Source organism: Phyllobates terribilis, unplaced genomic scaffold (assembly GCF_046119375.1).
Source record: "Phyllobates terribilis strain yellow unplaced genomic scaffold, ASM4611937v1 Scaffold_7__3_contigs__length_470593459, whole genome shotgun sequence".
NCBI classification, from domain to species: domain Eukaryota; kingdom Metazoa; phylum Chordata; class Amphibia; order Anura; family Dendrobatidae; genus Phyllobates; species Phyllobates terribilis.
The window spans coordinates 132,423,839-132,439,014 of NW_027362767.1; the positions used below are offsets into that span (position 1 = coordinate 132,423,839).

Here is a 15,176-nt window from a genome sequence, read left to right on the forward strand (position 1 = left end):
ACGTGATGTCATTGACCTAATGGAAAACAGAATAAATAACTGGGTAGAAAGGCAAAATGAGCAATTGTAAGTACACAGTGCTGTATAATATGATGACTGCAATAAATTAGGATATTTTGAAGGGAGTGCTTCCGTAACGGCATTGTGTACACTAATTTCTATTATTTCAAAAGTGGGCATATGGTGGTCTTAAATTTAAAAACAAACACATACTCACCTAGGGAACCCACACTATTCCTTGGTGTTCCACGGTTGCCTTGTTTTCTCTCCCAACAGGAAGAGGATTTTCTTCTGCATATCCATGAATAGAGCAGGATTTATCGTTTCACATCACCGATCTGTCAGAAGCAGGCAACAAACACAGCTCAACTCTGCCCTGCCTAGTAGTTATATGCTTTGTCATGGAGGAGTGCAGGAGAATTGAACCCTGCTATAAACCAGCTAACAATTATGTAAAAACACTCAGACAGCTATACTGATGCTGATGGCAGAAGATAAAATTGACCAGGCAGGAGAAAAGAGTACACAGAAGCATAAGGTGAAGTTTTTACTTAGTTTATTGGAGCCTAGTGATGAGCACACAGAGAGGGAGGGAGGGGGGCTGCAGCACAGAGGAGAAGTAAGGTGATGCTAGGAAATGTCGTTTTAGCAGATAAGAATAGGACCACCCATTCAGTTATGTGAGGCTGGATGCACAAAAAGGTGAAAAAATACCCAAAGGTAACTGCAGAACTTGGCTGACCGTATTATAGTAAACCAATTCCAGTTAACACAAAGCCACTAGCGTACAAGGAGTAATCTACAGCACAATGAGGATTTGCTGTTTTATAATAGGTCTTTTTTTTGCAGGACTGGGCTACTGATATTATGGCAATCATCAAAAACCCTCTAGTAAACAATGCTTCTCGCTATTCCTTTTATGAGAAAATGTAAGTGCAAAAAAAGTGGATGTATACAATGACATCTAATGCTCTATGCAATGCCCCCTCTCTTTAAGCTCCTGTACTTTAATGCTGGCATAAAATCACCAAAAGCTGAAAAAGTTGGGCGGATTCCCACTTGCTGTAACTACTGCAGATTTTATACAGCTTGATTTTGTTACCGAAAATGTGCAGATTTTCCACATCGTTGACTCTTTATGCTGCTGAGGGTAAACTTTGCATTGATATCCGATTCATAAATTGGCATACAAGGAATTTCAAATCTGCAGTCCCAATCAATTTACACTGCGGATTTTCCAAAAATCATACATTCCTGCAGTAATTTGCAGTAGATTAACAACAAGCAAACCCAAGTTAAACGCTCTGGACACCTTTTACATGGAAATAAATGCCTGTTACATATGTTTGTTGTTTCGCTAGTAAAATTGCAAAGTTTCCATCTGCAGCTTTCATTCCTTAATTCATTTTCAGAACCACTGAAGTGTAGTTTTTAGTCTGGCCCAAGTTCCAGATTTTATTCTTGCACGAGTGTCTCTCCAAGTAATATAGGCTGGATGTAAAGTCTATGTGTATCCCATAAGCATCTGTCTTCTTTAGCTCCCCTATCAGCACAGCTTCTATCCTGCACTTATGTCTTCTTCATGAGTTTTCCTGCTTATCAATAGCATATTTTCTCTGCCCTAGATGAGACTGTAAATACTGATGTGTAGTTTTTAGCCTGGCCCAAGTTCCAGATTTTATTCTTGCATGAGTGTCTCTCCAAGTAATATAGGCTGGATGTGAAGTTTATGTGTATCCCGTAAGCATCTGTCTTCTTTAGCTCCTGTATCGGCACAGCTTCTATCCTGCACTTATGTCTTCTTCATGAGTTTTCCTGCTTATCAATAGCATATTTTCTCTGCCTTAGATGAGACTGTAAATACTGATGTGTAGTTTTTAGCCTGGCCCAAGTTCCAGATTTTATTCTTGCATGAGTGTCTCTCCAAGTAATATAGGCTGGATGTGAAGTTTATGTGTATCCCGTAAGCATCTGTCTTCTTTAGCTCCTGTATCGGCACAGCTTCTATCCTGCACTTATGTCTTCTTCATGAGTTTTCCTGCTTATCAATAGCATATTTTCTCTGCCTTAGATGAGACTGTAAATACTGATGTGCAGTTTTTAGCCTGGCCCAAGTTCCAGATTTTATTCTTGCACGAGTGTCTCTCCAAGTAATATAGGCTGGATGTGAAGTCTATGTGTATCCCATAAGCATCTGTCTTCTTTAGCTCCCCTATCGGCACAGCTTCTATCCTACACTTATGTCTTCTTCATGTGCTTTCCTGCTTATCTATAGCATATTTTCTCTGCCCTCTCTGAGACTGTAAATACTTTCTCCCATCTACATACTGTATACAACCCGCTCCTTCCTGCTACCTTTCAAATCGAGAGAAGGGGGAAGGGTGAGAGCAGATAAATTCCTCTGGAGCTCAGATGACTTTGTATCTGCTGTGGCAAAATAGTTAAAAATGTAATTGAAGAACTACTTGGAAAGTGGTTTCATTTTTGCATTTAGGAAGCTAATGAACAATTATCAAATAAATTGCATGTGAATGTTTCGACTTTACAGTCAGTACACGCTAACAGTTTTCTTGATTTTGTAAATTTTTTTTTTTTCCTCTTTTAGACACGTAAAACTCACACTTCAATTAAATGCAGAAGGAAAAATTCCTGTACGGAAGTAAGTCATCAAATTCTCAAGTTTTGAAATGCAATTTGTATATGTCTCATAGATACATGTTGGGGGTAGATATATAAAAAGGCATTAAAGGAATCCTACACTTTTACCCGCTTTCATCAGTATCTCTCGTAGCTATGTCAGATGTAGCTAAATGTCTCAAAAAATGTGATTGCCTATGTAAAAGAATAAGCAATGATGTGTATGTATAAACAACAAGTAGATTTATTCTATATGCAAAACATATGTTTTCATTGCACTTTACTAATGGATATAAGAATATCATCACGTGGCCCTTAGGATTAATACTTCAACAGTGTCTGCATATTGCACATCTCCAATCACAACCTGAATAAGTGTCTAATACATCAAAAAAAAACCGAGCTCTCAACTATCAAGGGTATTATTTACGGAAAATTTGGCTGCGTTATCTTACAATCTTGTTCTTTTTTCCCTCTTGGACAGTATTTTCCAGCTGTTTCCTGCCGACAGGAAGAGAGTAGAGCAAGCATTACACTCTTGTCATCTTTCAAAGGGGAAAGTGAGTGTTATACCCTCGTTATATTTGATCATTTTTTTTCCATAGCTGTGATTAACTAAAATAACCTGAGATAAAATTGGTTGAAATCTTTCTCTAAGTGGTAACGAGTCTTGCAATGTGACTTAGGATAATAGCCAAATCAGAATTTCAATTTACAGACACGTGTTTCGGGGTATTGCCCCTCGTCAGTGCAACGTATGAGAACTGATTTGGCTAGGTGAGAGGCTCTGGACTGAGGTCTAAGGGGTAATGTTTCCCTTGTGGAGAGTGAAAAGCCAGGCCTGGCATGCCAATGGTAAGGAGGCTTATTCGCCTCCTATTTAAATATACAAATTCCTCTTCAGAGAGGGAGAGGACTAGAACTCTAGCGCCACCTATTGGAAGCAGCATTAATTCACGTCACTATTGACCCTTTAACGAGACTTGCAATATATCTTAGGATAAAGGCCAAATCAGAATCTCAGTTTAAAGACACAGTGCAGTGTTTCAGGATATTGCCCCTCATCAGTGCAAAGTATGAGATCTGCTATGGCAATATTGGAGGCTCGGGACAATGGTCTAATTTGCATATTTAGTTTCCCAGAGGAGCATTGCACTGCGAATAAGCCTTTTTACATTGGCATACCAAGGCCGGTATGTCACTCTCCACAAAGAGAAACGTTACCCCTTAGACCTCCATCCAGAGCCTCTCACCTCGCCAAATCCGATCTCATACTTTCCACTGATGAGGGGCAATACCCTGAAACACCGTGTCTGCAAATTGAGATTCTGATTTGGTTTTTATCCTAAGTCACATTACAAGACTTGTTAAGGGGTCGATAGTGACTTGTAGGATTGCTGCTTCCAGCAGATGGCGATATAAAGTCCGAGTCCTCTCTGAAGAGGCAATTTGCATATTTAAAATCTTCGTGTCAGAAAGTAAAATAAACTACCAACATAGCTGTGGATTCTTAAAGGGTTGTTTGTATCTAAACATTTTTTTAGATAAATGAACTTAGTGAATTCTGTAATTTTCTAATATACTTGGAATTTGAATGTTTCACCGATCTTTAGCTACAAGCTCCGGTCCTGGGTCCAAACAAGTTCTCCTCCAGTTTAGGTCCGACACATGACAGTGTGGATACCGGAGTAGAGCTGGGGGTGTAGGGGCTGGCCGACTGCTCATTTTAATATTTCAGCCATCATCTGCCGGGAAAGATGAAGACTTAGCTTGTGAGCCCACAACAAAATCAGGGACCTGACATAGGACGTAACTGTACATCATATGTCGGGAAGAGGTTAAAGGGGTTTTCCTAGACTTAGACATTGATGGATTAATCTTACAACAGATCAATATCAGATCAGTCAGGGTCCAACGCCTTGAACACCAGTTTCCCCAGTGGCCAAATGGAAAAAGTGTTCAAGGTCAGAACAGCTGAGCTCCGTACACTGTGTAGTGTCTGTTCTCTGGTGCTGCAGCTCAGCTTCTATTGAAGTGAATGGGAGTTAAGCTGCAGTACCAGAGCAAGGCCACTAGGGAGAGTACTATGCTGCTTGACTCTGTTCACTTCTGGAAACAGCTGATTGGTAGACATTGTCTTATGCCGATGTGATATAGATGACCTATCATAAGACTAGGCCAAAGATATCAGTCCTGGAAAGCCCCTTTAAGCCAGCCCATTTCTTTGTCACAGCCAATATATAGTCAGAGGAGGTGGCAGTTAGCCCGCCCGCTTCACACACAGCACACCAACATTAGAGACATTGGCTCCAGCGCCATTGCCCTCTCCATCGCTAATCATTGTCCCCAGGGGTTTTCAGAATTTAGCAGTACCTTGGTTGCATATGTGCCACAAATACTATTCCTAAACTTGAGAGCAATATAGCTCTACCTACCGGAAAGAAGCCCAGTATCTGGGTACCCACCATTAATAGGTAAGAGTCTGTGAAGCTGAGACCTGTTATACAAACACCAGCCCTTTATGATCGTCTTTTTTCCCCCATTTTTTAGAATGATGCCATCAATCCAGAGGATTTTCCCGAGTCCGTCTACAGAACATTCCTCATGCAGCTCTGCCCGCGGCCAGAGATAGATGAAATCTTCACATCCTAGTGAGTTCTCCGAGAGAGTTACCTGCTAAGTATATGTCTATGAGTAAAAAGCTGGATTTACACATGGGAGGAGCGCTGCTGTGAGGATCTGCACTGTAAGAATCTGCACTGTTAGGATCTGCACTGTTAGGATCTACACTGTAAGGATCTACACTGTAAGGATCTGTACAGTAAGGATCTACACTGTAAGGATCTGCACTGTAAGGATCTGCACTGTTAGGATCTGCACTGTAAGGATCTGCACTGTAAGGATCTACACTGTTAGGATCTGCACAGTAAGGATCTACACTGTAAGGATCTGTACAGTAAGGATCTACACTGTAAGGATCTGCACTGTAAGGATCTGCACTGTTAGGATCTGCACTGTTAGGATCTACACTGTAAGGATCTACACTGTAAGGATCTGTACAGTAAGGATCTACACTGTAAGGATCTGCACTGTAAGGATCTGCACTGTTAGGATCTGCACTGTTAGGATCTACACTGTAAGGATCTGCACTGTTAGGATCTGCACAGTAAGGATCTACACTGTAAGGATCTGTACAGTAAGGATCTGCACTGTAAGGATCTGCACTGTAAGGATCTACACTGTAAGGATCTGTACAGTAAGTGACGCGCCCCCTGGGCCAGTGTTGTTTGGGGGATACCCGGAGCCGGATCAGATGGGGGTTGTAGTCTCCGAGTGGCGGTGACCCGGTCCGTGCCCAGGGTGTCAAGCTCAGTGTGTGGCAGTCCTACAGATGTTGCTGGATGTTCTTTAGTGTCGACTACGCCACCCGTTGATTTGCGGTCAATACGGCCGCCGCTGCAGCAGGGTCCGCTGAGGCTGGTGGTGTGTGTGCAGCTTCTGGTAGTATAACCCCCAACGGGAGGGGTATAGCCTCAGGGGGTCAGTTGTAGAGGGTGGTGGTTGTGGTGGTGCAGTGAGGATGGTAATAAGACTCAGAGTCGGGCTGTGCAGTTCAGGGTTTTTACTTACTGCTGTTGTGCTGGTCACTCCGGCCTTGAGTGACCGCCCGAGCCGTGCTGCGTCCACCAGGTCTTGGACTCGGCCAACCCCCAGGTAATTCTGGAGCGTGATCCTGAGCTCCCTTTCTGACGTTCCTTTTCTCTGGCCTTCCCCACCAGGGATCCACTTATGTCCGGCTCCCTCGGGCCTCTTGTTGGTAAAACCCTTGTCTCTGGGTTCCCTGACCCTATGCTCGGTGTGCCTTCGCAGTGGATTTAGTGGGGGGGTCGTGGCAGATCCTGCCCACAACCTCCGGTCTCTGGCTGAGGATTAGTGCCCTCCACCAGCTTGGGATCCGGTACCCTTGTGCCAACCCTTCACCCTTCTGATTGTATTTGGGCTCTTGGGGTTCCCTCTTCTTCCCCTCTGGGTCCTTTTCTTCTCCTCTCTCTCTTCTTTCAGGACTGCTTGACCCTCTACAAAAGACTGACTGGTAACTGTCTGCCTGTCTGACCCTGATCTAAGATGGTTCCCACCTTATATACTCCCTCTATGTGTGAGCTCAGGTGACCAGCACCCAATGAGCTCCTAGCATTACCCAGACTGCTCCCCCTATCTGCCCCTACACTACTGGGATGTTCCACCCCCCTCCCACTCCAGCCAGGGACAGACACTGTTGTACCTGCACATATACCTAGTGGGAGTACCATTGATCTGTCCCCCGGAAATGGGATGTATGTAGTGCATGCAGCCTACTGAGCTCAGTTCCACACTCCATCCTTACCCGGGAGTGGAATATCACACCTCTGGCTTGAGGTGCAATACCCCTGTAGCAGCCGAATCCTCAGGGTGCTACATAAGGATCTGCACTGTAAGGATCTGCACTGTAAGGATCTGCACAGTAAGGATCTACACTGTAAGGATCTGTACAGTAAGGATCTGCACTGTAAGGATCTGCACTGTAAGGATCCGCACAGTAAGGATCTGCACTGTAAGGATCCGTACAGTAAGGATCTGCACTGTAAGGATCTGTATAGTAAGGATCTGCACTGTAAGGATCTGTACAGTAAGGATCTGCACTGTAAGGATCTGCACTGTAAGGATCTGAACTGTAAGGATCTGCACTATAAGGATCTGCACTATAAGGATCTGCACTGTAAGGATCTACACTGTAAGGATCTGCACTGTAAGGATCTACACTGTAAGGATCTACACTGTAAGGATCTGCACTGTAAGCATCTGCACAGTAAGGATCTGCACAGTAAGGATCTGCACTGTAAGCATCTGCACTGTAAGCATCTGCACAGTAAGGATCTGCACAGTAAGGATCAGCACTGTAAGGATCTGAACTGTAAGGATCTGAACTATAAGGATCTGAACTATAAGGATCTGCACTGTAAGGATATGCACTGTAAGGACCTGCACTGTTAGGGTCTACACTGTAAGGATCTGCACTGTAAGCATCTGCACTGTAAGGATCTGCACTGTAAGGATCTGCACAGTTAGGATCTACACTGTAAGGATCTACACTGTAAGGAGCTGCACTGTAAGGAGCTGCACTGTAAGTATCTGCACAGTTAGGATCTACACTGTAAGGATCTGCACTGTAAGGAGCTACACTGTAAGGATCTGCACAGTAAGGATCTGCACTGTAAGGATCTGTACAGTAAGGAGCTGCACTGTAAGGATCTACACTGTAAGGATCTGCACTGTAAGGATCTGCACTGTAAGGATCTACACCGTAAGGATCTGCACTGTAAGGATCTACACTGTAAGGAGCTGCACAGTAAGGATCTGCACTGTAAGGATCTGCAAAAGAACCATCTCTAAAAATAACTTGATTTTGTTCTATGCCACTCAACCAAATGTGCTTCACATTCAAGCCAAACAAGCCAACACCAGGCCACAAGAGGCATGTGATCAACAGTACAACAGTTTTTAACCCTTTTTTAGTTTTTACGCTTTGTTTTTTGCTCCTCCTCTTCCCAGAGACAGAACTTTTTTAATTTTTGATCACTATGGCCACATAAGGGCTTGTTTTTTGCAGGACGAGTTGTACTCTTGAACGGCAGCATTGGTTTTACCGTATGATGTACTGAAAAAATGGAAAAAAATTCCAAGTGCTGCGAAATTGCAAAAAAAGTGCAATTCCATAGTTATTATTTTTGTTTTTTTCCATGTTCACTATATGGTAAAACTGACCTGCCATTATGATTCTCCAGGTCATTACGAGTTTGAAGTCACCAAACATGTACAGGTTTTTTTTATTTAAGTGGTGAAAAAAAAAATCAAAAATTTGGTAAAAATAAAAAAAATGCTGCCATTTTCCGAGACCCGTAAAATTCTAATTTTTTGGGATCTGGGGCTGGGAGATGGCTTATTTTTTGCACACCGAGCTGACATTTTTATTGATACCATTTTGAGGTAGATAAAATGTTTTGATCGCCCGTTTGTTGCAGCGACCAATAAAAACATAATTCTGGCATTTTGATTATTTTTCTCGTTGCGCTGCTTACCGATCGAATTAATTCTTTTTTATACTGATAGATCGGGCGATTCTGAACGTGGCAATACCAAATATGTGTATATTTGATTTTTTTTTATTGTTTTATTTTGAATGGGGCGAAAGAGGGGGTGATTTGAACTTTTATATTTTTTTACATTTTTTAAATATTTTTAAAAATATTTTTACTTTTCTTTGGCTTCAATAGTCTCTGATGTATGTAGCAAAAATGCTCACTTGCTATGAGCACCGACCACAGGGCAGCTCTCATAGCATCCCGGCAATGATAACCGCAGGGGTCTCCTGCAGACCCGGGGTTGTCATGTGACAGGGGTGCCGATGGGTGGGATTAGTGACGTTCTTCCGGCGCGGCCGTATTAAATGCTGCTGTCGGAGATTGACAGCGGCATTTAACTTGTTAACAGCCGCGGGTGGATCGCAATTACACTCGTGGCTGCTAGGGGCACATGTCAGCTGATTAGATCAGCTATCATGTGGCAGGAAAGATGCAGGCTCAGTGCCAGAGCCCGCATCAAAGGATGAGACACGCCATGCGCGTGTCATGAAGGGGTTAAAGAAGTTTTTTTTAGCTATAACATAATATAATAATTAAAATTCACCTTTCAAATCCCTCAAATTCTAGTTTGGCTCCTCTGCTCCCCACCAATCCTTTCACTGGTTACAAGCCATACGTCATTAGTGTAAACACTGCCGCCAAAACTGGCCTCAACAGTTATGTCCAGTCCATGCCAGCATGACCACCGATGTACAGTGCCTTGAAAAAGTATTCATACCCCTTGAACTTTTCCATATTTTTTCACGTCACACCCACAAACTTTTATGTATTTTATTGGAATGTTATGTGATATACCAACACAAAGTATCAAGTATTTGTGAAATGCAAAGGAAATGATACAAGGTTTTCTAATTATTTTAAAATATAAATCTGAAAATTAAAATTGTGACATGTATTTATATTGACCCCCCCTGAGTCAATTCTTTATAGAACCATCTTTTGCTGCAATTACTGTTGCAAGTCTTTCTCTCCCAGCGTTGCCCATCTTGAGGTGACATTATTGCCCATTCAATGCACACTAGCTCTAGCTCAGTGAGACTGGATGGAGGCATCTGTAAACAGCAATTTTCAAGTCTTGCCAGAGATTCTCAATAGGGTTTAGGTCTAGACTGTGACTGGGCTGTTGACACACATGAATTTGATTTTATCTAGACCATCCATTGTAGCTATGGCAGTATGTCTAGGGTCGTTGTCCTGATGGAAGGTGAACCTACTACCCAGTCTCAGTTTTCTTCCAGGATTGCCCTGTATATATCTCCATCCATCTTCCCATCAACTCTGACCAGCTTATCTGTCCCTGATGAAGAAAATACTCCCCACAGCAGGATTCTGCCACCACCATGTGTGACGGTGGGGATGGTGTTTTCAGGATGATGTGCAGTGTTAGTTTTCTGTGTATGTACATTTAGCCCAAGATGTTCCACTTTGGTCTCATCTGACCAGAGCACCTTCTTCCACATGCTTGATGTGTCCCTGAAATGGCTTTTTGCAAACTGCAAAGGTGACTTCTTATGGCTTGCTTTCAAAAATGGCTTTCTTCTTGCCACTCTTCCATAAAGGCCAAATTTGTGGAGTTTAATAATAATTGTTCTGTGGACAGATTCTCCCTCCTGAGCTGTGGATCTCCACAGCTCCTCCAGAGTGACCATGGGCCTCTTGGCTGCTTCTCTAATTAGTGCTCTTCTTGCTTGGGATGTCAGTTTAGGTGGACGGCCAAGTCTTTGTATGTTTGTATTTGTGCCATACTCCTTCCATTTTTGGATGATGGATTGAACAGTGTTCTGTGAGACACTCAGAGCTATATTTTATAACTTAACCCTGCATTAATTTTCTCCACAACTTTATCCCTGACCTCTCTGGTGTGTTCCTTGGTTTTCATGATGCTGTTTGATCCCTAATGTTCTCAGACAAACCTCTGAGGCCTTCACAGAATAGCTGTAGCTATACTGAGAATAAATTGCACGCAGATGGACTAAATAGACTACATTTACTAATTATGTAACTTCTGGAAGCAATTGATCACTTAGAATTTTATTTTGGGGTCTAAGACTACAGGGGGCTGAATACAAATGCAAGGCACAATTTTTAGATTTATATAAGAAAAATGTGGAAAAGTTCACAGGGTATGAATACTGTAGGTTTGGATTTCTTTTTCCCTTAATAATAAAGACCTTCATTTATAAACTGAATTTTGTGGTTACTTGTGTTATCTTTGTCTATTATTTACATTTGTTTTGTGATCTGAAACATTTAAATGTGACAAACATGCAAAAGAATAAGAAATCAGGAAGGGGCAAACACTTTTTCACACCACTGTATAGTAACTAACACCTGCTATTAGGCAAATTTCTGTAAAGCATGCATGCATGTAGCATGCTTTGAGATCCGTTCAATATTTAGTTGCTCCGAGTCCATCAGAATAGGAACCACATGGTGAGATCTGAGCCTATCTAGGCTGTTCACAGCTGTACACCAATAGGCAAAGAGTTGAACATGATTTTTCTGCTGTGACTTTTCTTCTTAGCGCTAGCTAACCATACTTTTGTTCTTGGCTTTTGATAGACATTATAATGAGCAAAGTAACTTTTGTGAGTTGTTTCAACTTCCCAACATACCACTTTCAATTCCAATTTGGAGATGCAACATCCTGTAGATAATAATCTTTCTATTTTCAAGGGCGTAAAGCTTATTTCATAATACAGAGGCATGGAAAATTGAACTTAGCTATGTCACAAAGGTACTAGACGCAATATGCCTATGGTAAAGCAATGAGGTCAAGTGAACTAAATAGCTGTACACAAAATTAATGAAGGGATAACCTTATGGCAGCTCTGTTCACTCCAACCTATACACCGAGATATAGTCCAGATGTACTCTGCTAGGGACCCCCTATATGAGCCCAAACAGCAAGCTGCTCGTAAAGAATGGCTCTTGCTCTGACGGCCTCAGCCCCTCCATGTGCTACGTGGTCAGATTTTCATTTGAATGGCCTGTAACATTTCACAGGGCAGTAGCCGTGGGCGAGGTAGTAATCTCTTACGCCCCGACATGTTACATGAAAGTGGGGGTCCTGGCTTGGTGTGTGGGTTTGGGATGTGAGGGCACAACGCCCTTGCAGGCTGCCTGTAACCGATGTTGCTTGTTGGCCAGGACCAGATGTTTGACAGTTCAAGGAGGGAGATCACCAGTTTAGAGAGATAGTAGTCAGAGAAATGAGTGGACAGCTGTTATGATCCCATATACATTAGATAACTAACACAGATCTACGGTATCTGAGTGAAAGATAAATTTATGGTCCCTTTCAGTCATAGCCTTTGTGAAGAATATGGGGGGATTTAATGTCATGCCGAAAAATTGTATCATATCCGGTCCGAGATTACAATCCTCCTTGAAAATGTGAAGCTGAAACAGGACACCTGGCTCAGTAGGTGGTCAAGACTCATCAGCTTCAAAAGAAAAAACTCACACCCCCACTTAGCTTATACCAAGGATCTCTTGACAGGATGACCCCCTGCCGCACACTGTGTAGCTGCTTCATTTAAGTTCCCTAGTCAGATGGGAGTTTCATAAGGAGATTATGGAGTTATTGTACGTCATAGCTGTATACCAGTTAAATTTTCGAGATGTCGGGAATGGGCTGAACGCCTGCCAGGGTCTCGATCAATTCTAGCACTCCAGGGTGGGGAGATAGTAGAAGCCATGTAGCAAAGTCATGTTTGGTCTCTAAGCATAATGGGGTACCGGCCGGATCCGAAGGCGCCAAATCCCCCACCTTTTGACCTTTCATGGAGAAGTTATGATCCCTCATAGGTTTTGGAGTTTCAGCTACCCAATTCCAAGGGGAGAGGGGACTAGAACCATCCCGGGGCGGAAAAGTGAATGTGGGTCTCTTCTCTTATTGCTGTTTACTTCTGAGAGAGGATCACAACGTGTATCGTGTTTGAAGGAACTGGAAACAGCTGGCAACCCACACTCCCTATGTGGTCCAGCTCAGAAGGCCGAACATCAAGCCGGTAACTGACATGTTTCATCTGCTTAAACCTAGTGTACTACCACCTATATTTGCATACTGACCATTGTATATGTATAACCATTGTGTATATAGTGTTTTGTATAGTGTGCCCTTAAGGCGATTAAATATATAATTTAACCTTGGGCTGCTCTTTTATCTTGATCCACGAATCCACACGTCCATGTTCTCGGTTTAACTTTCCATGCTACCGGGGCTGGTTTCTGGCCCGATATAATCCCATTAACGGACCAGGCTTATATCTAACGAGGAACTGGTGGCAGTCCTACTGGGCTGATAAGGTTCTGTTTCACTGGTGCTAGTGAATGGGCCTCACAGCCTGTCAGGGTGGGCCACCCTCTCTCACTCCCTGTGCCTCCTTGTGCCCATGTGGAAAGGGGGTATTTGTGTAAAACTGGCGGGGCTGTGAGGTGCGGTTCATCACAGACTTGGAATGAATTTCTGTATTTCTTGTGTTTCAGCCATTCTAAAGCTAAACCTTACATGACTAAGGATCATCTCACCAAGTTTATCAACCAAAAGCAGAGAGACAGTCGTTTAAATGAATTGCTCTTTCCACCTGCAAAGATCGAGCAAGTACAAGTTCTCATACAAAAATACGAACCCAGCGCCATCAACAAGCAGAGAGGTGGGATGAATATGCTCTATTCTTTCATGAACATTCTCTTGTTAATTGCATCATTTTCATTTTTTTCTATAATGATTTTCTTGTTTTATTCCGTAATATATCTTTATAATAGTTGGGGCTCCTTAATTCTGTTACAGAGCTTCAAATTCCCTGCTTAACTTTTACTGAATGATAAAGCTACATACAGTACAGACCAAAAGTTTGGACACACCTTCTCATTTAAAGATTTTTCTGTATTTTTATGATTATGAAATTTTACATTCACACTGAAGGCATCAAAACTATGAATTAACACATGTGGAATTATATACTTAACAAAAAAGTGTGAAACAACTGAAAAAATGTCTTATATTCTAGGTTCTTCAAAGTAGCCACCTTTTGCTTTGATGACTTTGCACACTCTTGGCATTCTCTTGATGAGCTTCAAGAGGTAATCACGGAAATGGTCTTCCAACAATCTTGAAGTAGTTCCCAGAGATGCTTAGCACTTGTTGGCCCTTTTGCCTTCACTCTGCGGTCCAGCTCACCCCAAACCATCTCGATTGGGTTCAGGTCTGCTGACTGTGGAGGCCAGGTCATCTGGCGTAGCACCTCATCACTCTCCTTCTTGGTCAAATAGCCCTTACACAGCCTGGAGGTGTGTTTGGGGTCATTGTCCTGTTGAAAAATAAATGATGGTCCAACTAAACGCAAACCGGAGGGAATAGCATGCCGCTGCAAGATGCTGTGGTAGCCATGCTGGTTCAGTATGCCTTCAATTTTGAATAAATCCCCAACAGTGTCACCAGCAAAGCACCCCCACACCATCACACCTGCTCCTCCATGCTTCACGGTGGGAACCAGGCATGTAGAGTCCATCCGTTCACCTTTTCTGCGTGGCACAAAGACACGGTGGTTGGAACCAAAGATCTCAAATTTGGACTCATCAGACCAAAGCACAGATTTCCACTGGTCTAATGACCATTCCTTGTGTTCTTTAGCCCAAACAAGTCTCTTCTGCTTGTTGCCTGTCCTTAGCAGTGGTTTCCTAGCAGCTATTTTACCATGAAGGCCTGCTGCACAAAGTCTCCTCTTAACAGTTGTTGTAGAGATGTGTCTGCTGCTAGAACTCTGTGTGGCATTGACCTGGTCTCTAATCTGAGCTGCTGTTAACCTGAGATTTCTGAGGCTGGTGACTCGGATAAACTTATCCTCAGAAGCAGAGGTGACTCTTGGTCTTCCTTTCCTGGGGCGGCCCTCATGTGAGCCAGTTTCTTTGTAGCGCTTGATGGTTTTTGCAACTGCACTTGGGGACGCTTTCAAAGTTTTCCCAATTTTTTGCACTGACTGACCTTCATTTCTTAAAGTAATGATGGCCACTCGTTTTTCTTTACTTAGCTGCTTTTTTCTTGCCATAATACAAATTCTAACAGTCTATTCAGTAGGACTATCAGCTGTGTATCCACCTGACTTCTGCACAACACAACTGATGGTCCCAACCCCATTTATAAGGCAAGAAATCCCACTTATTAAACCTGACAGGGCACACCTGTGAAGTGAAAACCATTTCCGGTGACTACCTCTTGAAGCTCATCAAGAGAATGCCAAGAGTGTGCAAAGCAGTCATCAAAGCAAAAGGTGGCTACTTTGAAGAACCTAGGATATAAGACATATTTTCAGTTGTTTCACACTTTTTTGTTAAGTATATAATTCCACATGTGTT

At 42.7% G+C, this 15,176-nt stretch overlaps 1 protein-coding gene across 2 annotated transcripts in view; it reads left to right on the plus strand.

Annotated features, from left to right (window-relative positions):
* PLCB2 (phospholipase C beta 2) overlaps positions 1-15,176 on the plus strand; it is a 181,089-nt gene that overhangs the window by 110,924 nt on the left and 54,989 nt on the right. For both annotated transcript variants that reach the window (XM_073639196.1, XM_073639197.1), the window contains exons 5-9: positions 850-929; positions 2,606-2,659; positions 3,122-3,197; positions 5,188-5,288; positions 13,308-13,474. In XM_073639196.1, the coding sequence (XP_073495297.1) occupies positions 850-929; positions 2,606-2,659; positions 3,122-3,197; positions 5,188-5,288; positions 13,308-13,474 (478 nt within the window). The remainder of the gene's footprint in view (positions 1-849; positions 930-2,605; positions 2,660-3,121; positions 3,198-5,187; positions 5,289-13,307; positions 13,475-15,176) is intronic.